Raw genomic sequence first — 27,330 nt, 5'->3', positions numbered from 1 at the left:
CCCGGAGTAGGAGTCGCAGGGCTGCGGAGTCGATGGATTTTCGGTGACTCCGACTCCGACTCCGGCTTTCAAAAACCAGCTGCGACTGCGACTCCGACTCCGGGCAGAATTGTCGACTCCGACCGACTCCAACTCCCGACTCCGACTCCGCAGACCTAGCAGGGCTGCGGAGTCGACAGATTTTCGGTGACTCCGACTCCGACTCCGGCTCGGGTTTCTAAAATCGACTCCGACTCCGACTCCGGTCACAACTGTCGACTCCGACCGACTCCGACTCCGACTCCGCAGCCCTGAGGAGTCGGAATTAGTTTTTGGAACTAGAAGTCAGGAGTCAGTAGTCACCGAAATTACATCGGCTCCGCTGCCCTGCTAGGGCGCTCAGGACGGATGCACTTAAGTTGCATTGCTGAGAAAAATCGAATAAACATTTTCACTAAATATTATAAGTTTCACTTACGGGTGGCCGTTACTCACAGCTGGTGGTACAATATCGAGACGCACAGCCATTAACCAATGCCGAGTCGCACAGTGAGTCGCACAGCCGTTACACACAGCCGGAGGCACCATGCCGAGTCACACAGCACCAACAGATCTGGCCGTGCCACACCGAGTCGCACAGCCGTTACACACAGCCGGAGGCACCACGCCGAGTTGCACAGCACCAACAGATCTGGCCGTGCCACACCGAGTCGCACAGCCGTTACACACAGCCGGAGGCACCACGCCGAGTTGCACAGCACCAACAGATCTGGCCGTACCACACCGAGTCGCACAGCCGTTACACACAGCCGGAGGCACCAATTGCCGAGTCGCGCAGCACCCACACAAAGCCGGCCGTACCACACCGAGTCGCACAGCCGGTACACACAGCCGGAGGCACCATGCCGAGTCGCACAGCACCAACACAGAGCCGGCCGCACCACACCGAGTCACACAGCACCACGCCGACTCGTAGTCGCTACACGAGCCGGTTTACCAGCTCACCTAGAGCTCCTTGCATGATGGCCAACTTTTCTATCGGCTCTTTTCAGCTGCCGGACCTCGTCCAGTCAGGCTAAGGGACCGAAGGGGGAGGTGGAGACGGGTGCTCGCCAACTTCCTGGACACGCGGGTGCCGAGCTGAGGCTGCTTGACGGCGATGAACAGCTTGAGACGCTATATGACTCGCGGCCCCTGATCTGCAGTTGCCCCCATCAGCAGGCAGAAGTTCCGCTCGAACTCCTCCACAGCGGCCATCCAGGCTTGTGACAGAACAAACAGCTGGCCTCGGCTGATCGTCACAATTCAGCTGTTCGGCAGGGTGTTCAGTGTCTCCAGCGGCGCCCGAGAAGTCAGGAGACCGGCTACCGAGGGTGGCGTCGATGTGGTGACACTTGTATGCCACGAAGCCGGCAACAAATGCCAGCCCCTCGCGCTGAGCTTCCAGGTTGGAACTCGTCAGCTCGGCGCCGGCCATGGCTGCCAGCGTCGACACCGGCAGCGGCACTGTGAAAGCAGTATTACGCTACATCACTTGAAAGACATTGACAATTAAATATTGTGCAACAAAAGGAAAAACGTTAACACTTAAATGAGCCTAGTCTACGCACTGAAAGTGACAGATTTCGCGGACAACGAAAAATGCATGCCCTTTGGCTTTGCATTAATCCATTTTCCCGTTACTATTAAGCCTCGTTTGGCGACTGCCCCACGAATTCGCTCGTGATTAGCATGACACTTTTTCAGAAGGAAAAAAACACTGCGTATAAAATTGTTCAAACATCAACCAAGACTGAAACAACTCAGTTTTTTCTAAGCACTAGTTAGGACCAGCATAGGTCATTATCAGAACATTTAGTGGATGTGACTTGAGACATCACCTTATTGGATTGAGTGGCGGCCTTATGCCGACAAAAAGTTACCATTACTCATGGCAAAAAGAATGTTTTGATGCATTTTACCAATGGGAATTAAAATGGTGTCGCTCAAGACGGGCCAGGATTTTTAACACTGATGGATATTTGTGAGCACTTTTAATGTGAGTGAAAAAATAAACCATTAGACTTACTTGTCAGAGGTCCCTGCTGGCTGGTCTAGAGGTTGCTCGCAGGTTGCCCCCAGAATCTCCTTGACCTCCTTTGCAGTGGTCCTCCTCAGGGACCTGCTCGCCCTCGCCTCAGCTTTCCTGTAAACAGAAAACTCTCAGCACAAACAAATTTGGCTAACATCATGCTGACAGTACAAGCAACTAATAAATAAATTTGAATAAGATTAAGCAGTAAGCACCTACCCATAAAATAACTTTAGTGACCAATTTGAAAATAAACAATAATACCATGCAAAAACATTTGTTTTCATTTTTACAGCTCTGATAACATTGCAACGAGACTGAGATGAACCCAGCCCGCAGTATGTGACCATACTACATATATACAATTTAAATTTTAATGATAAAAAGTAAAGAGCTCATTTATATTTCAATTTGCCATTGTAGCACTAGTTTGTTTACATTGCGTGCTTTCTCTAGACATTTTATTTGTTGAGTGTATCATGTTAGGCCAAGGTACTTATGCGCACTGCAAGCACTGCAAAATTATTACCTACCAGCTTAATTGCAAAAATGGAGACTTTAAAAAACGCCAGATTATGTTAAGATCCGTTGCAAAATGAATACCTTGGTTGAGGTTCCTCAGCATGTTCCCCCCTTGAAATACTTGGTTGTTCTTCATGATATATGAGACGAAACGTAATACAAAGTGTGGTTGCCACTTATGTTAAGCTTTTGCGACCTTCAAACACATGAAAATGTGTTTATATTATTAAACAAACATATTAAAACTTTGCATAGCAACCAAAGTAATAACACGCAACGGTCGGAAAACACTGCGCCGGTGCGCCAGAATTGACTACATTACTCGAATCTCAGCGACCAATCAGCTTTCGAGCATCCCAGTGACGTCACATTGGCAGCATTTGGTAGCAATTTCCTTGTACGTGTGTCCCTATGGCGATGAACCCCCCCCTGGCTCAGCGTCCCCCCGCCGCCGGCGGCGCGCCGCCTTATATAGGCCCACGATCCGGGCCGGAGCCCGGCAGCCAATCAGCGGCCGCCGCAGCCGCCGCGTCATCGCCGCGCGGCAGAGCTGCAGATTTTGCGGCCGGCGCCCGCCGCCGGCCGCCGGGCGGCCGTGCGTTGCTCCCCAACAATACAGCAAATAGTTTGATTTCCAACCTTTCGAATCAGTTGTCAAAGCATGCATATTTGTCTAGGGTGCACACAGACACCAAAACCTTAGATATTTGGCCGGTTCTTATATGCTTTATGGGCATGGGAAATGTGTCAACGAACTTTTGAGACACCCTGTAGTTAGGGAACTTCACATCACACCGGATCCCAGTCGATGCACAGCTCGTGACTCGCACGAGCACCATGCCACGCCGCACCACCACATCGCTTCGCACCGCCCTCCCACTTTGAGGGGGGCTTAGGCCGGTCCTGTAGGCCCTTCTTTACCTCCCTTCCGGATCTCTACTCTACTCTACAGGATTAGTGGTCGGCCGGTCTCCCAGCCTTTTACCCGTCTGCCACCCGGGCCACTGTCCTCTAAACTAAATGTACTAAACTATGCATCTTGGTTCAGGTGAATAACTCCGCCATTTTGGGGCACACGCGGTTGGTAGCGTACCCTTGTGGGCTTGGAGCTAAGCTCCTGAGCCGTGATGACTATACTATGTATAGTACCGAATGAATCCGTTACGCGGCGGCAGCGGCCATACGCAACCAAAGTGTGACGTCATGACTAGTGGCTGGGGCATAATCAGCTGACGGCCCTGTGTTAAAGCAATGGGACGAAATTTTATCGGTATTTTTAGAAAAAACTGGACCTAAGTAGTTAGATAGTTTGGGGGCCAGTTTCTAGGTAAACTGAGTATATTCTAAACAAATGTTTCGCGCCAGCCGAGGTGCCATACCTGATAATTTCACTCGAATAGTGCCGTCCGGTCCGTGTTTGACAGACGGCTGCATTGCAGCCACAATCTCAGTGAATTTCCGCCGAACGGTTCTCATCTTCTACGATGTTGATGTGGCGATTCAATCTGAGAAAAAAGACAAAATAGTATAAGTGTGTGGATGTTAGCCAGTTTTTCTTTGCATACCGACATCGTCATCTTGTATGTTAACATTGGTATCAAAAGAGGCGTACAAAATGCTAATTAAAGTACGAAGGCACTACAGTAAATGTAAGCGATTTGCAAACTTTTTCATTTTACAATATATAATTCGCCTTTTCCTTTCAGTCCGGATCCTGTGAACGTGTGGCAGGTTTGAAGTAACAGAGGCTAGGCGATGGTACTTAGAAAGAGAAATGCTGGTGTTGTCGAGCAGCTGTGAAACAGTTGACGGTGAGGGAGATGGCGTTTCGGATCGGATCGGATGGTTGGCGCATATCTAGGCCATAGACGGCTGCAGCCTCCTCAAGTTCCCGTCGCTTCCTCCTCTTGTGCCGCGTCGAGTATACGTGACCCGCCAGCAAGGGCTCCGCCACCGGGGGGGACGGGGGGGACACGTCCCCCCCAACCAAAATGTTGGGTGGGATATAGTATCTTTTGTCCCCCCCAAAAATCTGTCAAAATTTCCCCTTTAGTTATTTAAACTTATTGCAGATTTTGTCACTCTAGAAGAAAGGGAACGGCCACGGGGTAAGCCTATGAAGGAAAATGGCTAGCAGAGGATTACTTCATATGGAAGCGATTGCTTCCAAACTCCATTGCCGCCTTTTATTTCATTTATGACGCATCACTCACAAACTAATGAAAGTAATCATCATCATCGTCCTGTAGTTTCAAGGCGATAGCAATGGGTTTGTTTGTTGGCTGTTGCTGATGGTTTGACTAGTAACTATAGTAAGAATCCAAGGAGTCGTGTGTAACAAGGAACTCAAGGAAGACTGAGGCGGGAACGATGGATATCAGGTCCTACTTCGGGGGCCAAAAGCGACAGGTATACCTATTTTGCCATTGTTTTATCAATTGTTGAAACTGGCTCTATTATCAGCTCAAATTACTGTCGGCTAAATGGGCTATGTGGAATTAATGCCGGAAGGAAGTCAAAGCTGTGAATGTTAAAATCATTTAACATGTGTGGTATGAACTGGTTTCCTTGCCACTACCTGTTAACCTACACGTTTTTGCGGTGAAGGTATACCTACCTTCTATCTTAAAAAACCTATTTTATTACTTGATTTTTATAATCCTAAATATGTGCACGCTTCATGGACAAGAGAGTATTACCTTTCTAACCAACATGCATTACCTATAGCACTTTTGAAGAAAATTTATAGTAGGTACCTGTTTCTGTTTGCCTGCTTTTCTTTATTAAATAACTACCTTCCGTTTCCCAGTAGGCAGTAGTTCAAGATATGCTGACTCTTCTTGTGCTTCAGCATGGTGGATGTTATTCCTCTAAGTCTCCAACTTTTATTAAATAAATTTAAAAATAAAAAATGAATGACCCATGCTTGCAAGCCCCAAAGGCCAAAGTATGTACAGATGGAGTTTTACTTGTAGATACCTATCTGAGGATGAAAACCACAGAGCAGATAACCTTTGTTTACTGTGATCAAAAATGGTCTGATAAAGTTGGCATTTTAAGACAAATTAAGACAAAGTTCAGAATGCAGTACCTATTGTTTGTTCAAATAGCACTTAAAGTGAGTTATGATCCTAGCAAATTTATAAACACGATGTTAGAAAATACTTCCAGGGACTGAAGAGAGAGCACAGAAAGCATGTCTTCTGTATGTAGCAGAGGTGGGGATCTCGGGGGGGGGGGGGGTCAGGACCCCCTGAAAACGAATTACTGCTATGTAAGTCAATGGTACTGCATCCAGCCCCAGCCCGCCTTCATCTGCCCGGTCTGGACCCCCCCCCTGACATTTTGACAGATCTCCACCCCTGGTATGTAGTGAGCATGACATAATTGGCTTTGCTTCCATGCTGCTCTAGGAAAAATGTCATATACAAAACCTGATTAGTATAGTGTATCATCATACGAACATGTCTATAAAAATTAATGTCCCTTTTCCCTCCTGAAGCATTGAAGTAGTCCTGACAGCTAGTGTCTTTCATTAACAATTATGCATGTCTTCAGAGGGTGTCCGTACAAGATCCTGTTCCTGATCATCCTCAAGAAAATGTGGCTGGCACTTCAACTGATCCCTGCCCGACCGTCCGTTGCCCTGATGGCAGCAAAGGCGAGGAATGCATTTGTATTGGTTCAACAAAATTTACATCTTATGGTTCCTTATGCTTGATGCTATTTGATCTGTGTATAAATTAGGTACGTGAAAGCTTGTTCCTTTGAAATAGGGACTGGCAGAGCTAGCACCTTTTGATATCCTGAACCGATTCGCATAGAGAAGGGAATCCCATTTACTTTTTTGTTGATTAACCCTTCCCAGCCAGGGGCTGCCATCACCGACTTTTTTGCAATTGACCATATTACAACAAAAAGTAAGAAATGTGATGCTGCTGACATTTTAATGTTGTGTTTGGTTGAACCTTAAGCCTTTTTTGTGACCACTTTCACCAAAGGTATTAGAAAAAAATGATCTTCAGGTTGTTGACCTGACACAAGGGGTTAGCAGTTAGCAGGGGGATATACCAATCAGGTGTATTTTAAGCTGTTTGCTGTTCAGGCCAACTTACTCATATCCTTCTAACATATGAGAAGCGAAAGGGCAAAGTGTGCGGGGGGGGGGGGGCGGTGCCCAATAGCTATTCGGCCGGGTTGTTGTTATTAAAGGGGATAAGGGTGTCAAGCGTTGGAGCTATTACATATTTCTTTTCGCAACTTTAACCGTAACTTGTTCATCTTCTTTGAAAAACACCGATTTGGCCAGACCCAATTTAGGTGTTTGGTTCTCGCACTCAGCGAGGATGTTCACTATTTACTGACCATGTCCTTCCAGGCGGTGGAGGGGGGGGGGGCATTTTTTGCCCCCCTTTAGTTTTTTCAATATATCTCCAGAACCGCTGCGCCGATCGTCACCAAACTTTCAGTACCCTCCCGGGAGTAGCTAGCGCACATGGTGACCAATTTTTTTCCAAAGGCTATGATAGGTTAGCCGCAAATGACGTCAGAGTGACGTCATTTGAATTTCTGCCATTTTCGACCAGAAAAAAGTTTCGCGGGAAGAGCTGTCAGGCCTATAGGTAGCTTTGAAGATACAGAAAAATGTTCAGGACATAAAAGGTGTAGAATCACCATGGCTTCTAAACTGCTGTCTCGAAATTTCGAAATTTCTGAATTTAGACCCCCAAAAACTTTTAAAAAAATAATGTTATAAAAAAATCCAAAAAGTTTTTCGATTTTCGAAAAAAAAAACGGAAAATATGTGATAGCCCCTATCGAGTTCTATTCACTTACCAAATTTTAGATCGATATCTCTTTTTTTGGCCAAGTTATAGCGAAAAAAAACTTCAAAATTGATGACATCAAATTTTCAAACACAATTTTTAGCAATTCTAGACCACGTAACGCAAAACAAAGACCATCATTAGACTCGCCGTGACAAGCTGCATCGAATCAATACCCATTTTATGCAAAAATATCAACTTTGAAATTTGACCTTTTTTGACCTGACATTGACCTGACCACCAGAAAGTGACCTAAACCGTTCCTGATGGTCTTATAACTAACACCATTGAGTTTGAAATAAAAAATTGACCATAACTGATTAAGCCGGGTCTAATTAAAACAGAAAATAGCTCTCCTCTTCAGCAAAAGTGCTCCCTATTTCCTGACCACATTCATTTTATTGTCATTCACAGATCCTCTTCCTCTCCATGGCATCATCAAACCTCATCAACCCGATTCGTCACTGATTCCTGCACAAATCCTGGCAGGAAGGACTCTGAAGTTCCAAAAAGCTTGGTACGTTGAGTACCCCTGGATTCACTACAGTGAGACACTGAAAAAGGTGTTGTGCTTTCATTGTATGAAAGCTCATGCTTCCGGTGCCATGGCGACGGTGAAAAAAGCCGAACCAGCGTTCTCAGTTTCGGGCTTCAGTAACTGGAAAAGAGCGAAAGAAAAGTTCCTGGGACACGCAAAGTCTGATGCTCACTGCCATGCCATCATTGCGACCACGAAAACGATGAGGCCAGCAGATGAGGTAATCTCCGACACTCTGTCCAAGGATCAAGCTGTTGCTCGGGCATGTCTGTTGAAGCTGTTTACCAGCCTGATCTATCTCTCAAAGGAAGGCTTGGCACTACAGGGTCACGGAAAAGATGAAGGGAATTTCATCAGTCTCCTCAAACTTCGTTCAGAGGACAGTGCCGAGCTTCGATCGTGGATGAAGCGCGAGAAAAAGTTCACCCATCCAGACATACAAAATGAAATGCTGGAGATGTTGGGCCAAGAGGTTGTCCGAGGTATTACGAAGGAAGTGGCCGACGAGGAGCTCTTCGCCATCATGGTTGACGGCACACAGGATTGCGCGGGACTGGAGCAGGAAACTGTCTGCGTGCGCTATGTTGACAGTGAATTGAACGTGCATGAGGAGTTTCTAGGCTTCTATGAACTGACTGAAACAACAGGTGAGGCGATCGCAAACATGCTGAAAGATGTGCTGCTGAGACTCAACCTGCCACTGGAGCACCTAAGAGGATTGGGGTTCGATGGAGCTGCGAATATGTCGGGGGTCTACAAAGGAGCTCAAGCGATCATCAGGAAGGATCAGCCATTGGCTGTTTTTGTCCACTGCGGGGCCCACTGCACGAATCTTGTAGTGAACGATGCGTGTGCGGCGTCCAGGTCCATCGCAAAGGCCCTACAGAACGTGAATGAACTCGGTGTTCTATTCAAGGACTCAATACACTTCAGGAAAAAGTTCAAGGCCGTCTGTGACGGAACAGGAGAGGCGCCCATGGCGAAGCTTAGGCCACTCTGCCCAACAAGGTGGACAGCCAGGCTGGAAGCCGTGAACACCACGATCGAAATGTACGGTGAAATCGTCAAAACTCTGGAAGAACTGTCGCAGGGTCGCGGACACGTGGCTACGCGCGCTGGTGGCCTGCTAGAACAGATGAGGTCGGGGAACATGTACGTGTCGCTAGTAATGGCGCGTACGATGCTGGCGCCACTGGACCACTTGAGCCGTCGCCTACAAAGAAAAACCTGCACGGTGTCAGATCTCTCAGAGGGCGCCAGAGCCACTCGTGACTTCATGGCGGGTGTGCGCGAGTGTGCTGACGAGACAGTCAGCCGCGCGCTGCAGGCTGTTGAAGAATCGCCGCTGGAGCTGGAGGCACCAACTGTCCCAAGGCAGATCTGCCCACCAAAGCGTCTCACAGGCAACGCACCCGGCCACAAAGTGACCGGACCCCGAGAATTTTTCCGGATAGAGCTGGTGAAGGTGCTGGACACCGCCTGCATGCAGATCTCAGAACGGTTTGAGGGCGCTGGTGTGCGGCAGCAGGAGAAGCTCGAGAGACTTCTTTTGGGACCAGCTGACCTGACTCACCTGGAAACTGTGAAAAAGAGCATGGATGTGTGGCCAAGTGATCTGAACTCCCCAGCTTCATGTTTTCAAAGCCGCAAAGAACTTCAGCTGCCTTGCAGAAGCCGCAGCTGAATACCAGAGTATGTCTGAAGACTCACGAATGCTCTTGCCTCAGGTGAAAACCTTGCTGAAACTTCTGCTCCTTCCTCCTGCCAGCACGGCTACAGCAGAGCGCAGCTTTAGTGCTCTGCGGAGGCTAAAATCGTGGCTCAGGTCAACTATGGGTCAAACGCGCCTCAACGCCGTGGCCCTATGCCACGTTCATAAGGATCGCCTCGAAACGGTCGACATTCGCGCCCTGGCGGGGGAATTTGCTAGTAGGAATGATTCCCGTCGGATGATTTTCGGAAAGTTTTGAGGAGCTGATGTCCCCATACTGAATGATACGTGAGCGAATGATGTCTGGGCATCGCTCCGAGCGGCGAAGAGCCTCCGCCCTACCCCATCCGGGCTAACCCGTGCCCGGCCGCCCAACATTTGTTGGGTGGCCGGGCCGCCGGCCCGTCGCGCGGACCGCCTGTGGGCCCGCGTGACGGGTCGGTGGTCAGGGGGCGCCGCCTCGCGTGGGTAGAGGTGCGAGGCGGCGTGGGCGGAGGCCGACGCTATCACCTGCAGTGAAGTGATACCCTAGATTGTGAATATCTATATTTGTGATGTATGAGTGCCAATCAGATGAAGGCATTGAAGCTAGCTGCAATAGTTTGAGAATGTTTGGGGCAGGGTAACAAACGTTTGCATTGAAGCGCTGTTCTCGTAATGGCCAACATATGGTGAATACATATCGTGATATTGACTGGATTTTGTGGATGATGCATGTAGAGTAGCTGATCAATTTATCCCGAGTGCATTAACTATATTACTCTTTGTTTTTGCATAAAAGGTGACAACAACATTGTTTAAACTAAGGTGTTATGTAGGTATATCTTTCCATCAACAAACGATGTAAAATAAAAATGAACTGAATTCGCGACAAGTAGATACATGCATGTACTTATTCATGTCTGGGCATCGCTCCGAGCGGCGAAGAGCCTCCGCCCTACCCCGTCCGGCCTAATCCGTGCCCGGCCGCCCAACATTTGTTGGGTGGCCGGGCCGCTGGCCGCCCGCTATTCTTAAAACCGTCTTTGATTTGCGAGACGCCTCCCCCCCCTTCCTTAACCTCAATTCCGTGGCGGAGCCACTGGGCCTACCATTTTTTTTATATTTATTTTTTACTTTAAAAAAAAAATCGTGCCAGGGCTATGACGAAAAATAAGTGGCCTAAATCCGATGAGAAAACAGGATTTGGGGGTACCCTAGGTTTAGAGGAGACACAGGGCGATGAGCGAAGAATTGTCCCCCGTCCCCCCCAACCAAAAGTCCGTGGCGGAGCCCTTGCGCCGCCAGTCTCTTCCTTCGGCGGGTCGGCGTCACCTCCGAATGCGCCACGCCGCGCTGGCGATCTGGGCGGGCGCCGAGCTGTGGGCCGACCTGCTCGGGCGCTTCGCCGCGCTGTGAGCCGACCTGGGCGGGTGCCTCGCCGAGTTGTGAGCCGACCTGGGCGGGCGCCTCGCCGAGCTGTGGGCCGACCTGGGCGTGCGCCTTGCCGCGCTGAGTGCCGGGGTGGGAGGGTGCCTCACCGCGCCGACAGTCACTTCGTGCAGCAGTGTTTCCTGTTCCATGGCGCTCTATTATGTGACCTTTTACAGTAAAGCGTCCTTTGGCCCTATTTATAATATTTACATTTACAATTCCCTTCCTCTGACTGAGCCGAACACTGGCCATGATTTTGTACAGTTGCTTGCGCAAAAACTGCTCATTAATAAAAGCATCACCACTCAGTTCAAGCTCACGCAACAGAATGCCATGAGTCGCCTTGAGGTTAAATCCAGTTTCAATTGCACTCTGCACAACAAACTTCTTACAGAATGACACAATGTTATTCTCGATTAATACATGATACGACACTGGCATACACCGACTTACTACATACTTATCTACATAAACATACACCTTCACGAAATGTCCTGGGACTCGTGCAAGACTCCTACACTCTACATGACCGCTGATCTCACTCCACTTGTCCTTGTGAGGCAGGCACACGTTCGCGCACGATCCGGACCACTACCTCATAGCCGAAGCGGTTCACCTTTTCGACAAGGCCCCTGTCCGTTGATTCAAAGAACCACTCACTCCTGATCCTCTGAACGCGGACTTTAGAGCCAACAATGACATTGGCGTCTCCAAGTTCACTCACCACCCTCCTCTTCCATTCCGGACGCTTTAGCGTGATATGCTGCATCAGCTCGTCTAATGTTTTGTCTTTGAATAAATGTCGATCTGCGATATCAGTTTTGATCCGAAAGGTTTTACTTGTTTTTTTTACGAAGAGGAAAACGAAGACTTTTGAAGATGGTATCTTGAATCTGATCCACTACGAGCACGTAACTAGCCGGTAAAATATGCTCACGCTGATGCCTTTTGTCTCCATAAAACTACATAAAACTCCATAAAACATAAAAAGAGTGTTGTGTCTCAGACCAGTGTAGGTACATGTAAATTACCTAATCAACCTTTTCAGGTTTATCTCACCTGACTAGGTACGTTATTAGGTGCTGTCGCCTGTCAGTTAATTTTTTTTAGCATTCACCACTTTGAAGGCTCTGCATGCTAATATGGATATGGATCAGTCAAGCTTTTCAGGTTTATCTCACCTGATAACGTTTAGTTTGCATATCCATTGGGGCATTGCCCATTTCCAGCTCCTGCATGCTGTGTACTTCCTTCGTTCGTATCATGTGTTTAACCAGATGTTGAAAGTGACACAATTTTCATCATTTGTATAAAAAATACATGATTTATTGTTAACGCACACACTGTATGATCACAGATAACATGTTCACAACACAAAACAGGCTGCCAATCTTATACCAGTCATTGCGAGGGACGAGGTTGCCAGTGAAAGTTTTGCTAACAGCTGTTAGCTGGTGAACCAAGAGAATCAGGCGGTGCTGGTTCTTGGTAGTAGGTCAGTAGTTTAAGTTTGCACTGCATTCTATTGAGGAGTCCAGGTCTTCATTCAGTGGCCATGGAGACTGGAGAGAGATGACTTAATCTGCTGAAGAAAAAAATCAGTCAAAATGGGCAGGCAGTTGAGTTTTTATTAAGTGACCCATTGTGAAATGGTCCATCATGCCTGATAGACCTGACATAGATGGGTAGAGGTACTTTGTTACACAAAAGTCATTGGCTATCTGTTTAGGGAACGTTTGCTCACAGAACAAAAATTGCTTTACTTTAGACTTTTCGCAGAACAAATCGTCTGAGTTCAAGAAAACTTAAAAACGGGCCATTTTGCTGACACTGGCACCGTGCGGACGTGCCCCTGTCCTCTCGTAGCCGTCGCACCGTTCTTGGACGCCGTAATGCAGAAATACGCTCTTCAGTGTTGTGTCGGGAAGTGTGACAGAAACAACGAGACACAGTGGGCAGCAGTGAGCGGGCGGAGTTCGAATCGGGCGTGAAACCCCTGCCTAAATACCCCACGCGCACAATTTTTAACAAGACCAAGGGCAAACATTCCATGGCGCGGTGGGGCGCCTCGTTGCGACCGAGGCTGTGCTCCGTCAGCACCTGGCGGGGTTGGTCGTCCCGAGGGGACGGCTGCTCCCCCAGCGGGACGCTACCCGCTCCCCTACACCACAGTGGTTATCCCGACTCGCCGTCAGCTTGAGGAGCTTTCGGTTTGCCTTGCTAGCTCAGAGACCTTTTCTGCAGGTGCTTATAAAGCTGCATTCGGAAGAAAATCTCCCTCATCTTTTGCAGGTTGTTATCGGAGCACAGAACCACCGTGAGGGAGGAATACTCGCGGACATAGTTATAGAACATGTCACTCACAACGTACAGGCTGCCCACGTCCTCGTCATCACCCGTGAAGCTTTAGAGAGCTGTAAATGTGGTTCGGTCACAGTTGGGTATCTTTTCCGAGGCGACTAGGGCCTCGGTACAAGTAGCACAGGCGTGTCCCTGGCAGCCTCTTCGCGCGAGGTAGCCGGCAATGTACGCTAACACGTTAGCCGTGGCATGATCAAACCCTACTGAAGTATGGTGCTTTCCACAAAAACCATAGCGATGACTCCAGTGGTACTCTTCCAGCAGGTTGGTACATCTTCTGCCCTTACCTATACGACCTTACTTCGGCCTACCATATACCTCTTCTGTAGAAAGTGAACGGACAGACGAGGGTAGGTGGTACTGGCAACAACTCCAATACAGACGGGACTTGCAGGTTCAGCTTTGCTGGACGGCCGATCCCGTGTCTGCCTCGGGATGGGGAGGGCGCGAGAGCCTTTTTTAATGTTGAAGAATTTCGAAGGGAAGAAATCGCCAAGTGTAATCGGTTTGGGTCGGCAATAGACAGGTTCGGTATGATCGTCCTCATCAACGTCGACACTCTTCCCCCGTCCAAAAACACCCCGCCAGTCGACATCACACGTCTCCGCACACACACGCCTCCAGTCAACGGCTGCGTTCCCACGGGAGCTCTCAAAGATGCGCTTAGGTGTTTTGTGCACCTTGTTCGCCCTGCGGAGGGGCCTTATCGGCTCCTGTGTGAGCCCCCCCCCATGGGGTACAGCGACTTTGGACGCTCACACTAGAAAGTGGGTTGTTCTAAGACTTCCCACTCCCCGCACTCACACTGACTTTCATCCGTCCCGCATGCCAGACACACGCACTCCATGCTCCGTTTCTTCATTCGCTTTGCACCTGGGGTGCTCATGGTGTCATTGTCCATAAGGTGATCAAATTCGGCCAGTGGAATTGCCTTCCACTCGGGGGTCAGTTGGACCACCGTGATGGTCCGCCGGTTGAGTCCGTCAGGTTTGGGAAGAGGAGATTCGATCGGGCCGAGAGGAGTGGCTGACGCTGCGGCCGCCAAGGCTGACGCCTTAGATATGACGACCGGAAGGAAGCCTTCTTTGTCATCGAAGATAGGACAGCAGGAAGGGTCCCGCGTCTTACGACCCGGGACGACAGATGAAGCAGACGATCGAGAAGCAGCTAGAAAAGTTGAAGGTTAGGAGTTTTGCGGAATTACTCCGCGCGGCATTACGCCGAGGCTTACGCCTGTGGTGTCTGGCATATCTTACGACAGGCCGTCTTTCGGGGGTACGAGCTTTAATATGAGGGCGCGAGAGCCGGTGCGCTGTCCCGTCTCTCGGGCGCCAGTGGAGACGGCTCAGACATGGATGAAAACATGCCTCTTGCGTTTTTTTTTATCCATGGGTAGGTACTAGGTACCAGCTGACTATTGGTGTAGGCGACGCAAGTCGTCAACGATGCTCACCACCTTGGTGTGAGTTGACTCCGAGCTACGAAGCTTCTCCAGGTCGGCCGCCTCCGAATGTACAGCATAGCTATATCATGAAGGCCTGGTTTGAGGTCTCCCTGACACCATCTCGAGCGTCTCTTCCTTGCCCCCTCGTCCCAAGGGGTTTGGTCAGGGCGGAGCAGAACTCGACGACAAGACCAGCATGCAAAACGAGACAACGATGCCGTTAGTCACAATGCTACACTCAGCCAGGGCACCACTAAACACCACGTAACACTGTACACTAAACACACGAGTCTCGTCTCGTCTTGGCTTCGCTTTGACGGAAGAGCCGGCGACCTGTTCTTGGCCGCCGACCATCTCGACCAGCCACAATGGATTATGTTCTGGAAATAAAACAAAATGTTGATCTGGACATGCATGTTAAAAAGGCATTACCCACAAATAACGAATACTCTTCCGACGCATAACTGGCATCCAAATGCGCACACACTTTTGATGGTATTCAGTTTTTCCAAGTGAGAGGCCACTTCTTTTGGGAATTTAATGACCGTTTCATCGTGATATGGACGGATGGTGTTGTTGCCGGTCTTGTAACGATACAGTTTGTGGTTGATGTCAACATGTACGCAGAATGGCGCAAGGCCACAGGCTTCCCATGATTCGTGTTCTGCTGCACTCAGCTTTTCATTTCGTGCTGAGCGAATCATAGAGATCTTATATATACATCTTATGTATATAAGATCTCTATGGAGCGAATGACCACTCTATGTAGGCAGTTTTAAGACGTTCAACGTCGATTGAAGAGGACTGCCATCACCAGGGGCGCTGGTATCTTTCACCAGGGGCTAGCCGGGCTGGGATAGGCGCGGTGGAAGGTGGAATGGGGGGGGGGGGGGTAGCGCGATTCGTAGGCCAAATTGAGTAAGCAAACTGCTCCGACAGCCATAATACAGACAAGTGACCTAGGCAACAGAACAGCTACCATGCCGCCGCGACCTCTACGTGCTCTATATTCAGCGCAGTATCGCATTCATTGGCAGCCACTGTAGTGTGCAGATCAGGGTGAACATAATTATTGGGTGAAAGTTAACAAAAAATAACTTTGTATTTGACCATTATCACATCACCGCACATTTTCCGTAAAATCACTCCGCTACAACGCAGAGGTGTACCCCTTTCACCGGCAGAGCACGGACAGTGGACACTCAAACGACCCATTGACGTAACGCGGTATTAACGCGTAACAGGCGGACGCACTCGGCCCGTTGATAAAATCTTAGAAACTGCTTACGTGGTACACCGTCACAAACGGCTGCAACACGTACGGCAGGACACCGAAGAATAGGTAACCGTTCAATTACGGCTATTTCTACCAAGATTCCTTTACTACCTACTCAGGTTGGTTCACTAGGGAAATAAAGGCGCCGTGGTGACGTCATCAGAGGAAATCCTTCACGTTCAAATGAAGGGATCATTTAAATTGTTGATTTGGCTCGATCTAGTCTTAGGTTTTTTGTTTCAGCCCCATTTATCGTAATGAGGCGAACTCATTGTTATATTGGTACAACTTTTGATGACACATAATCCTTGTTTTTTTTTTCTCCAGCTCGCTCGAAAGATGATGAAATTTGCATGCATGCCCATGGGTGAAGGGAGATTCTACCGCCGTGGTGACGTCACGGTAAAGGGATTCTGGAGCTCGTGAACGGGGGCTGATTTCTACAATGGATCTCGGTGTCACGCAAACCTCTTAACTAAATTATTCACCAAGCTCATCCACCAATTTTTGGAGACATACAAGCTACCGCAGCTAATGGCCGTCTGCATCCAGCAGCTCGGCACGGGCGCTGACGCTGAAGTAGGTAGAGGAGGTCGATTGACCCAGACAGCTCCACAAAAGTCCACGTAACACCGACGAGCGCCTGCGCTTCTAGGTCAACCCAAAGTTCGTCCGTCGCCGGTGGAACAACGATGGTCGCTTCCCCTTTGACGGTCCGGGTCGTCGCCACTCGCCATCGTTCATTCCGTGCAGTTCAGCGGTAGCGTCAGCAGGAACGTCACAAACTCCTTTTTATCTCCCTCCGTTGTCCCTCCCTCCCTCCTTCCGAGTCCGGACCCTCTTCTCTAAAGGCCTGGCTACACTATGCGTTTTCTGCGTGCGTTTTTTTTTGCGAGTTTGCGTGTCTTGTGTAATATCGTTCTAGAAAAAAGTTATTATTAATATAACTTCTATAATATTTATATAAAAGCTTACAAAACGTTTATATTAATTAAAAGTTTATCTGAAAAAAACAACAGCAACGTAATGTCGTTTCTTTCTACCGTTTTTTTTTCGGTAGAACAATATTCCGCAAATATCGCAAACTCGCAAAAAACGCTCGCAGAAAACGCACAGTGTAGCCAAGTAGGCGACAGCCGAGTCCTAATACGTCAACTCGCTCGCATCCGAAAAAACGTGCAACCGCGTGCATAAAACCTCACCGGGAGGGTCCTTGTGCTTCGTTACAGTTGAAGTCAGTCGCGTCACCCCTTCCGCATGATGTGTCGGCCGTTCGAACTTCCTATTGGGGCGCCACTGCGTAGATTAACTCGGCGTGTTGGGCGTCTCGACGTTAGTCGGTCACGTGCTGATCGTGTGTGTCGTCGGCGGCGCCGGTACGCTCTCTCCGAGTCTCCTCAGTTGGTCCTATGCTGATCGTCGGTATCGCCAGCAGCACTGGTACGTTTTCCCTAGCATCACCGGTCTCCCTGTTGGTTGTCTGTTCCTATGGAAGAGGAAGCACTGGAAGCAGTTGACCGGCGTGGCGCGTCCAGATCAGTCCGTCCACGGTCACCATGTAGGGGAGAACGAGGTGAGTTGTATCACTTTTTACTTCAGGTCATATATCTCCCTAGATTTAACGAATAAAGTTACCGTTGATATACCAAACGAAAGCTACAACCTTTCTCTACATGCATTCTACCGCACGTCATGCTACGGTTTCTTATTTTGGCTACACCTCGCTTTAAATTGGACCACTACAACTGGTACCATTTGCCCCACTAGTGAGGTAAGTTGTACTGCCTGGTGAGTTAAGATGTATCAATGTTTTATGATAGAAAATGCGACTTACTTACACTTCTACGCAGTCCGAAGAATGATACAAGTAGGTATCCTGATTAAAAAGCCCAGCTCCAGCCAGCAGATCAGCTCAGCCATTTCCTGATGTCGCTTTAGTGTACGCACGACCCATAAGAAAATCATATCATTTCTGCAATATAAACACATGTCGAAATCTGTTTGTCCGTCGTCCGTGTTTATATAATAAATATTAAAGGCGTCCCTTGCCATGAGACCGTGTATTTCGCATCATTCTCTCGATGACAAACCATTTTGTGAAAGGAACAAGGCAGAGTAGTCTGCTAACATTAAGCCAACACTGCGAACTCTGCAGTCAACTCATGTGTCAAACTAGTACGCGAAATCCGAGTCGTCAGAATCACAGTTCTGGCACACAAAGAGACCGGCACCATCGGAATTGATGCAAGCTTCATGTGCCCAGCGTTCACATGCCGAACACCGTATCCACTGTTCTCCTGGTCTGCTATTGGAATACGGCTCAACGCACACGAGGCAGAACGTCTCCTCTGCATCGGAATCATACGCCTCGCACCTCGACGCTGACTTATTCACTCGCTTCTTAGTCTTCTTTCCTTGGGCTTTTACCGTCCTCTTCTTGGCTCCTGATTCCTTCGAATTTGCCTTCCCGGTCTTGGGCTTCTTCTTTGCTTGTTCTTCTTCGAGCATTCGCTTTACTGGCGAGTCCGTCAACACCATCGAACTCCTCTTCTTTCTCCCTCGCTGCGATTTCCTCGCAGGAAGATGACCACTAAGGATGGGTCGAACTGCCTTCGGAGAAAACGTTTCGTCTGCACTACTGGCAGTCAAGTGGTGCGAAGCGTCCTCACAGTCAGTCACTTCCAGGAGAGCGCTGCTCGGGTCCGGCGCGCACTGAGGAGCGCTGCTCGGGCCCGGCGCGCACTGAGGAGCGCTGCTCGGGCCGGGCGCGCACTGAGGAGCGCTGCTCGGGCCCGGCGCGCACTGAGGAGCGCTGCTCGGGTCCGGCGCGCGCTGAGGAGCGCTGCTCGGGCCCGGCGCGCACTGAGGAGCGCTGCTCGGGCCAGGCGCGCACTGAGGAGCGCTGCTCGGGCCAGGCGCGCACTGAGGAGCGCTGCTCGGGTCCGGCGCGCGCTGAGGAGCGCTGCTCCGGCCGGGCGCGCACTGAGGAGCGCTGCTCGGGTCCGGCGCGCGCTGAGGAGCGCTGCTCGGGCCCGGCGCGCACTGAGGAGCGCTGCTCGGGCCAGGCGCGCACTGAGGAGCGCTGCTCGGGTCCGGCGCGCGCTGAGGAGCGCTGCTCGGGCCCGGCGCGCACTGAGGAGCGCTGCTCGGGCCAGGCGCGCACTGAGGAGCGCTGCTCGGGCCAGGCGCGCACTGAGGAGCGCTGCTCGGGTCCGGCGCGCGCTGAGGAGCGCTGCTCGGGCCAGGCGCGCACTGAGGAGCGCTGCTCGGGCCGGGCGCGCACTGAGGAGCGCTGCTCGGGTCCGGCGCGCGCTGAGGAGCGCTGCTCGGGTCCGACACGTGCTGAGGAGTGCCAGTTGCTCTTGCACCGTCCTCTCCAGCGTCTCTTGGACGATCTGTTACTTGTGACGGGCAGAAGTCTGCTTCACAGAAGACTTCAGGGTTAAGCGGAACTATGCCCGACACGCGGAACCCGCTCGTGATGTTGGCCTGTGTGCTGGCACTTGCCCAGGCGTCGCGGAGTACGCCGGGGATGTCGTGGATAGTCATTGTGCGCCCTCTGTTGTTGCGAAGCCAGTTCGCCTGTGCGCATCCAAGGTATCGTTTCAGTGGACCGTACACTGATCTGTCGAGAGGCTGCAGTTTGTGCGAGCAGTGGGGCGGGAATGACAGCAAGACCACGCCGTTTTCCTTAGCGTAGGTCACAGCCTCTACGCCAAGGTGACTTTCATGGTTGTCGAGAAGAAGAAGCACCGGCCTCTCTTTTGAGCATCGCGTGTGCTTCACGAAGTGGACGAGGAAGATTTTGAAGTTTTCCTTCGTCATCCAGCCAGATGGGTACGCGGAGCCGATGCATCCTGGAGGACCGTCTCTCACGAAGTGAGGCTGGTATCGTACCCGCGGAAATATTAGCATGGGCGGTACTGTATTTCCGCAGGCACTCACCGCTGCACAAACGGTCACCAGCTCACCGCGCTCCGCAGAGGTCAGAGACCCCACCTGCCTCGAACCTCTAGCGGTGACAACCTGTGGTGGCTTTTGCACCGTGGTGACTCCCGTTTCGTCCACATTCCAAATGTCCTCTTTGCTGAACTGGTAGCGGTCCACAACTTCCGTGAGCTTTGCAAAAAACTCGTTTACGTTGTGCCTGTTGAAGCCGCTTGCTCTTCCCATGCTAGTAGCTTCAGGGGTTCTCACGGCCAGGTTTCGGCGCTTACGAAATGACCGAAACCACTCCACACCCGCCATCTTGTTGTCCTCCCATGATTGAGGCACAGTGATCCCATATTTTTTGGCACAGTCATAGGCCAGGACGCGCACATCCTTTGGTGTCAGTCCGAAAAATATTTCGGCAGCCTCCTTCAGATACCCTTCAAGGATGGATTCTTGCTCATCTGTGAACACCCTTGTTCCGCAGTTCTGGTACCCCATGCGCTGTCCTAAACGTCCCTCTTTTTTCATGCGGACGAAACGGTTCAGGGTCTGATAGTTAACGCCAAAATTTTTCGCGACACCTCTAATTGACAGCCCTTTTTGAACGACTAGGGTTGCCGCCCTCTCCAAAACATCTTCCGGGCTGTTCTGCCGTCTATCTGTCTTTCGGACGTAGCTCCGACCCATGACATTCGTGAGCTGGAAAAAGCGTTCAGGAATTAGGATTACAGGATGAAGCAAGTGACGGTCACGTGAATAATATGAATGATAGGCAAGTACGTAGGTTAAAATATATTCCTGCCCGGGGCCGGGATGATTCAATAAATGTCACCGAGGTTTTTTAGCGAAAACTCCGAGGGCCGTTAGGCCCGAGGTGCTTTTCGCTAAAAAAGCGAGGTGACATTTATTGAATTCCCGGCCTTAGGGCTGGAAGGTGTTTCCCATACCTGCCAAAAAGCTCACAACTATAATTGATAGTGACGTCAGCAGCCGTGTGGTTCAACGCGTTTAACCACACCCCTTGAACCACACGGCTGGCAATATTAAAGCACTGCATTAAACTTTGAAAAGTGTGGTACAGTGCACGTGCCATTAAAATGCCTGGATGTCTCGATTTAATCATGCAATGTAGCAGGTATGGGAAAGGAAGCATCCACCTTCATGGCAGGACATATAATTTAATTAGGTAGGTATAGGCAGCGTCTAAGACTTAACTATCTATAAAAACTTATCGATATATCTATCGCAATTTGCAACCTTGTTTTAAGTCCATTTTCGACCCGTCTAATGTAAGTATAAACCGGAAATGGAAAATGTTTTAACCTGAGATAAGTTGTATCACTAGTGGGATAAGTTGTATCACTGATACAACTATTCCCACCACTCCCTGATACAACATGTCCATGCGGGCCATTTCAAGAAAAGGTCTGCGAAACGCTATCCGCCATGTTTCATTGCTCGAAACGAATTATGTTGTGATTAAGAGCAATGTTGACACTCACGCATAATGGTAAAACAATAGAAAGCTTTCAACATATTCAAGTCAAAAACATATATTTCCTAAAGAACGCATTTCTTACAACGGACCCATCAAAACACATTATTGGGACTCACCTGAAAACACGTCCGCTCCTGTTCACGTCAAAACACGGAAAGGTGGCGCGCGGCGTGGCGTCTCAAATAGTCGCGACAAGCCTGCCATCTGACGGATAGTTTTCGCAAAAATCGCTCTGATACTACCTGTCCATGATACAACTCACCCCGCTCTCCCCTACGGTACAGACCACAACAAAGCTGTAAAATGTTGATAAATACGAGTATTTATAAGCCGAGACCGCCTTCTGGATCCGCATATGCTCGTGATTTCTAGCTAATGATTGCCCATTCGTTACTACACTTGGCTTGCGACATTGCCAGGGTTACTGCAACATTCCGAGGAACAGTAACCGCCACGCCATGTGTGGATCACTCATGTTGGTAAATAGTAAATACATACATGCATATTGCATACGTACATAGTACATACATACAGCTGGGCCGGTTAAACTTTTCATTACTACGTTCACTGCTGAGTGGGGACTCCATACACGGAAGAGCGCGGACACTTCACCCCGCGGTGTGGACTGATAACAGATCCCTCCAGTATGCCGATTATTCCACCAGACCTCTTAAGGAAGTTGAGGCCGCACTTCCACTGTACTGCCGACACCAGGGGATCAGGCCTGCACGGCTCCCGGCCGTTCCACCGCACCAGGAGCTCTTTGGCAGTGTTCGAATGGTCAAGCTGCCTATGGGCACTGAAAACCTCCTGAATCACGCTTCCCATGCTTTCGACCACGCTCTTAGGTGGATTGATGAGCCAGAGCCAAATCACGAGTCCGACGAACGGCCGAAGATTGGGGATGGCATCCTGCTTGTTCCACAATACTGCTGCGACTGTTCCCCAGGTGAGGGAGAGAGAATGTTTATCCAAAAGCAGCTTATATTCACGATTGACCGTAGCGCAGTAATGCAATCACTTAACTAACCTGGCCCCGGTGAGTGACCCCGATCACTCACCCAGTCACCCTTTTCTTACCCTGCTCGTCCGAGACGCGTGGTCTGATCACACGCCTGAGCCGGCGCCACCACCCAGCCTGCGAGTATCTGGATCACTCACAGAGCCGGCGTTGCAGCACCGACCTGAGACCTCCTATTTGTATTCCATTGGAGTATGTTTATGTTTCGTTCGAGGTGTCCCATGACTTATTGTGTGTTTTGGAGTCCCCGGGCTCTGCGGCTGGGCTGGCGGCGCTCGGGTGATGTGTGACTGGATGAGAGGCTTTTGCTTCGTCGTTTTTTCTTGGTGGTGGCTGTCACCCACTGATAGGTGGCCTCGTCCCGTGTAGGGGGGGGGGGGGGGGCCACCGTCTGGGTGGGGCCCCGACTCCTTGGAGGGGGCAGTGTTCACGGGTGAGCCCTTTGGTCGGGCGCCCTGACTCGAGAAAAGGTCTTCTTTCGAGTCACACGTGGTGGTTGTGCTGTGTGTGGTTGATGCTTGGTTTGTGGTTGGTGTGCTGCTTTTGCTCGTGTTTGTCGTGGGTGTGGTGGGTGAGGTGGGTGGTATGAGTGGTGGGTAGTTTGTGGAGTCCACTGGCGGCGGCCGTGGGACGTTGTCGATGCGACGGCGAGGGTTGGGCGACTGAAACCCATACTCCCTCTTCATCAGGCTCCTTGCCTGCCGCGGGGCCATGTGTTCCACGGCGATGAGCCGGCAGATTTCCGACTTCATCTGCCACTTGGGGCAGGCCTTGGCCGTGATGGAGTGGCCGCCCCCACAGGCGGCGCACTCTCTGTGCGTGCTTGTGCAAGTGTTAGTTGCGTGGTCACCAGCACACGTCCCACAGACCACCCCTGAACGGCAGGCTGCCGAGAGGTGTCCGTACCGCTGGCAGTGCGTGCACCGCCGCGGTCTGGGGATCAGCCGGCGTACCCGGTAGGCCAGGTAGCCGGCGAAGATGCGAGACGGGAGTTCTGTCGTGTTGAAAGTGAGATGGAGGAGTGCTCGTGGTCCGCGCGGTTGTCGGTAGACGGCGGTGACGAGCTGGATGGCGAGTTTTGACTGGATGTATGCAGTGTCTTGGGTGGAGAGTTCAGGGGCCCAGATGGTCCCCTGGACTCGTGGTGGGCTGGGTGTGGTGATGTTTAACAATCCTTTCAGAGGGTTCGGTTACCTCCGCGAACGCACAGCTCGTCACGCAGTATGTCCGAGGCGGCGCGCACGCTGCTTTCGCGCTCGCGTGGATGGCAGAATGATGCGCCGTGACTCGAGGCGTGCTATAGCCGCCAAGACCTGTATCACATGATCGGGGCTTTTGGCCGACCTACCTGATCCGCTCCGAATCTGTCACGCGGCGGATGTCCGGCATCAGGTCCATGAGGTCTTTGTTGGACGTTTCCTGTCTTCCTCCGTCTCCACGCTTGTGCTGCGTGCACATGCTGCACTTGTCTTTGCGAGGCTGGTGGATGCCGATGTTGAACTCGGTCTTGGAGATCTTCCTGAAAACCCTGAATCTGAGTGGTCCCGAAACGGCAGTGCGATACTTCTTGTATAAATTCTGCACGCTCCTGACGTCAGACGGCAGGAAGCGACGCGCTGACTTAGAGCGGCAATAGTGGCTCGGCACGGCGGGCAGCGCGCCGATCCAGGCGCGCAGCGCGTCCAGCTTCTGCGGGTCGACCGAGTGACGCGCGCCACCTCGGCGCGTCGTCTGCGGATGGTCGGATGTCGTGTTCTTAATGACTGCTCACTTGCTCCGCTGTTATGTCCAGTGTGTCCAGAAATTTACGGCAGGCAGGCAGTCGCTCACCATTCTCCCTCTGTATTGTGTAAGCGACAACCACGCGTCTGCTGCTCCCACATTGTTTTTTGACGATCGATATCGACTTTGAGAGCATGCTGCGTTGCTCAGCGATGCTGGTGGCAGAATAAAACTGCCGGAACGCCGCCCTACGGACCTGCTCCGTGATGTCGGCACATATGCATCGAGATCGACGATTACCAGCTGAGCATGGGTTCGACCGAATGATTCTAGCATCATGCATTTATCCGTGCCGGCCGCTGATAGGTCACTGCCAACAACGCGGCGACCGGCTGTGGCGGTCGGCCCGATAATGATGGAAAGATAATGAAATGATGATGATGAAAAATACTGTTGCTGAGACAAAGGCGTAAGGGACATGACCCATAAGCGATGCAGTATAACTACAAAAAAAAACGGTATATTTTTGTGTAGGGAACACATGTTTATGTACGTTTGCAGTCATTCAAAGCGTCTAATCTGGCTGTTTGTTATATGGCGATAACGGACAAAGTGTTATACCAATTAATGTAAAGGAATGTGAATTGTGATAAATTTAGCCCCTACCCATTAATGGATAGGCAGGAGTGCCCTTCCCTTACCCGTGTGGAATGCAAAGTCGAACAAAGGTTAGCAAAAAGTAGCCACACCACTCCCCGCTATACACCGAAAGAGAAAGAAGTGCAAGTGTAGTGTTTACGGTAAATGTGGAAGATTAATGAGAACACGGCTAAATGAAACCACCGCACCGATGCGCGGAATTTTCCAGAATGATTACACACAGAAAGCTGGTATTCTTGATGAGTTTCACGCTACACGTCAGTTGTCACTGGTGTCCACAGGACGCGGATAATCGCACGCCAGATAACTTTCATCGCTTCATCATTTAAGTGCCAGGCATCAGCATACCATGATTTTTGTATGCGACCATCTTGGTCACTCAGAAGAGAGATGACATCGACAAAGTAGTGACCCAACGTTTTGGCAGTGTTTGCATAACCGTTGCCGAGTTCCTTTGAACGCTTTAACGTCTGCAACGTCCACCCCCTTGGGGTGGATGGGACCCAGGACGATGATGCGGGCCACTGACTGTAGTTCCACCGTTTTAGCCACGTCCTTCAGCGTTTCTACACATTTTGCACTATAACGTCGGTGTCAGTTTTTAGACCGTCGTCAAATTTGTCCAGGGTGAGAGTGTTAGATCCGAATGAGAGTAAAATGAACGCTGGGTGATCGTTTTGTGTTAGTGTTATGACTTTTTTGCGTAGCGAGAGTGTGTCTTTTTCCAAGCCCCTGCCAAAGCCACCCACACAGCAAGTGGTGTCAAGTAGATATCCTAGGGACAGCCATCCTATTTGGTGGCGAGTCTTTGTTCGGGGGAATCCAAGGCGACGGGCATGGGAGTCGCCAAGTGCGTGGATCGTGAAATCTTTGTGTTCTACACTGCCTTCCTTACTAGTGAATCGATGGTTTGAAGGGCCACTCTCCTTGTGAGGATGGGCACGGTCGTCGTGGCGCCGGTGGTTCCGCCAATAAGGTTTTTGGTGGTTCTCTCGGTACTTCTGTCAAAGTGAAGAGGATAGAGACAGTTAATGTCCATTTTTTTAACAAAAGATGTGGAGCTTTCAGAGCAAAAATGGCCAGATATAGGGGGAGGGTACGAAAGGCGTAGGAAAGAATGGGGTAATTTGGCCGTTTTTTTTAACGATGTAACTAAAAATTGGCAAGACATTTCAGCATTTTCTCAACGCTGATAGGTGTCACACTCATGTTTCTTTACCATAGGCGTCGCCAGAGATTTTCGGTTGGGGGGGGGGGCAAAATCAACTTTTGTATTAAAACGATGATGAAAACAATCACGGAGAAGCATCAGATCTCACAGTCACGCAATTTCGCAAACTCACGAAAATAGCACTAGATGTGGGGTTTAGAAAAAAATGAGTTGTTGGGTTTAGAGAAAACGAACTTGAAAAATTATGTGATATGGGGTTTGATTATTTTTTTTTAATCCAAGAGGGGGCAATTATGCACTTTTTGTAAATGTGATAGCACCGAGCCGTGCCCCATTTTTAAGCATTTATGATAGACCCAAAATATCAAATTCGAGAGAAATTGACATGTGGGATTTAAAAAAGGTGTCGATATTTCACATTGTTCGTCATGCCGCCCGCGCTGAAAAGTAAAATAAAAGCGTGCAACTAACCAGGGCACCCGTATCGGAGCGGAGCGGTACACACACCAAAAAAAGAAAGATAAAAAGGATGCGCGCACTTTCTAACGTGCGAAGTGCCTGATGGCCACCGTTCGGAGGGTTGCCTCGCCCGATCATGTCATGGAGGACATTTATCATGGCTGCACGGTTATGTAGCACCTTTTTTACAGATGTGACCAGATATTCAATAAAGCGAGTCTCTATCAGCCGCTGAAGAGACTTAGCAACCTCTTCCAGCTGTGCAGCGTCTGCATGAACATACGCCTAATATAATAAGGACAAAATACCAAATGCTTTTGGTATATAATAGCCAATACCAAATCGGTATTGGTTCGGTGTCGGTATACCGACATTTTGGTTACCGTTTGACACCACTACAGTTTGGTGCGAGTAACACAATCTTTAACGACCGCTCGGCGGTATGCACGGACAGGAATGCGGTGATCCAATGACGCAAACCCCGACACGGCTAGAAGATCTGCCTCTATTTCCGTGAGGTCGTGGTGCAATGGTGCCGCACGCACCAGTACACCGACAGTAGATTTCTCAGACCGATCAGTCAACGAGTATCCGTGCAGCCACCTCGCCACTAGGCGATCCACCCCCGCATCTCCATCCCCAGCTAACCTTCGGTCTTCTTGTAGTGCAGAGACTATCTGAAGCAGAAGCAAGTTGTCAGCCATCTGCTGTGCCATGTCGTTGGT

General features: G+C 50.1%; 2 protein-coding genes and 1 long non-coding RNA gene across 8 annotated transcripts in view; 1 reads left to right on the top strand and 2 right to left on the bottom strand.

Annotated features, from left to right (window-relative positions):
- Positions 1-27,330, top strand: part of LOC122371194 (glycosyltransferase-like domain-containing protein 1) — an 82,039-nt gene that overhangs the window by 16,606 nt on the left and 38,103 nt on the right. The window lies entirely within an intron of this gene.
- On the bottom strand, positions 561-2,125 carry LOC122371195. The gene is made up of 2 exons (XR_006254687.1): positions 2,048-2,125; positions 561-1,485 (listed from the first exon to the last, which is right to left on the bottom strand). It is a non-coding gene; the product is annotated as an uncharacterized LOC122371195 (long non-coding RNA).
- Positions 13,281-20,751, bottom strand: LOC122371198. Its single transcript, XM_043347346.1, has 2 exons — positions 19,353-20,751; positions 13,281-13,464 (listed from the first exon to the last, which is right to left on the bottom strand). Exons 1-2 carry the CDS (start codon positions 20,600-20,602, stop codon positions 13,281-13,283), a joined length of 1,434 nt encoding a protein of 477 aa, XP_043203281.1. The 5' UTR covers positions 20,603-20,751.

The sequence above is a fragment of the Amphibalanus amphitrite genome, unplaced genomic scaffold (assembly GCF_019059575.1).
Source record: "Amphibalanus amphitrite isolate SeventyFive unplaced genomic scaffold, NRLGWU_Aamphi_draft 001214F_arrow, whole genome shotgun sequence".
In the NCBI taxonomy this organism is placed as follows: domain Eukaryota; kingdom Metazoa; phylum Arthropoda; class Thecostraca; order Balanomorpha; family Balanidae; genus Amphibalanus; species Amphibalanus amphitrite.
This window is presented reverse-complemented; position numbering and strand designations above follow the sequence as displayed.

Excerpts from the sequence above, each read along its gene's own strand:
- LOC122371198 (XM_043347346.1), bottom strand. The coding sequence starts at position 20,602 with ATGAAAAAAGAGGGACGTTTAGGACAGCGCATGGGGTACCAGAACTGC. Across the intron at positions 13,465-19,352 it reads GCTCCTCAGCGCGCGCCGGA|CTTCACGGGTGATGACGAGG; the intron begins CCCGAGCAGCGC and ends AGCTCTCTAAAG.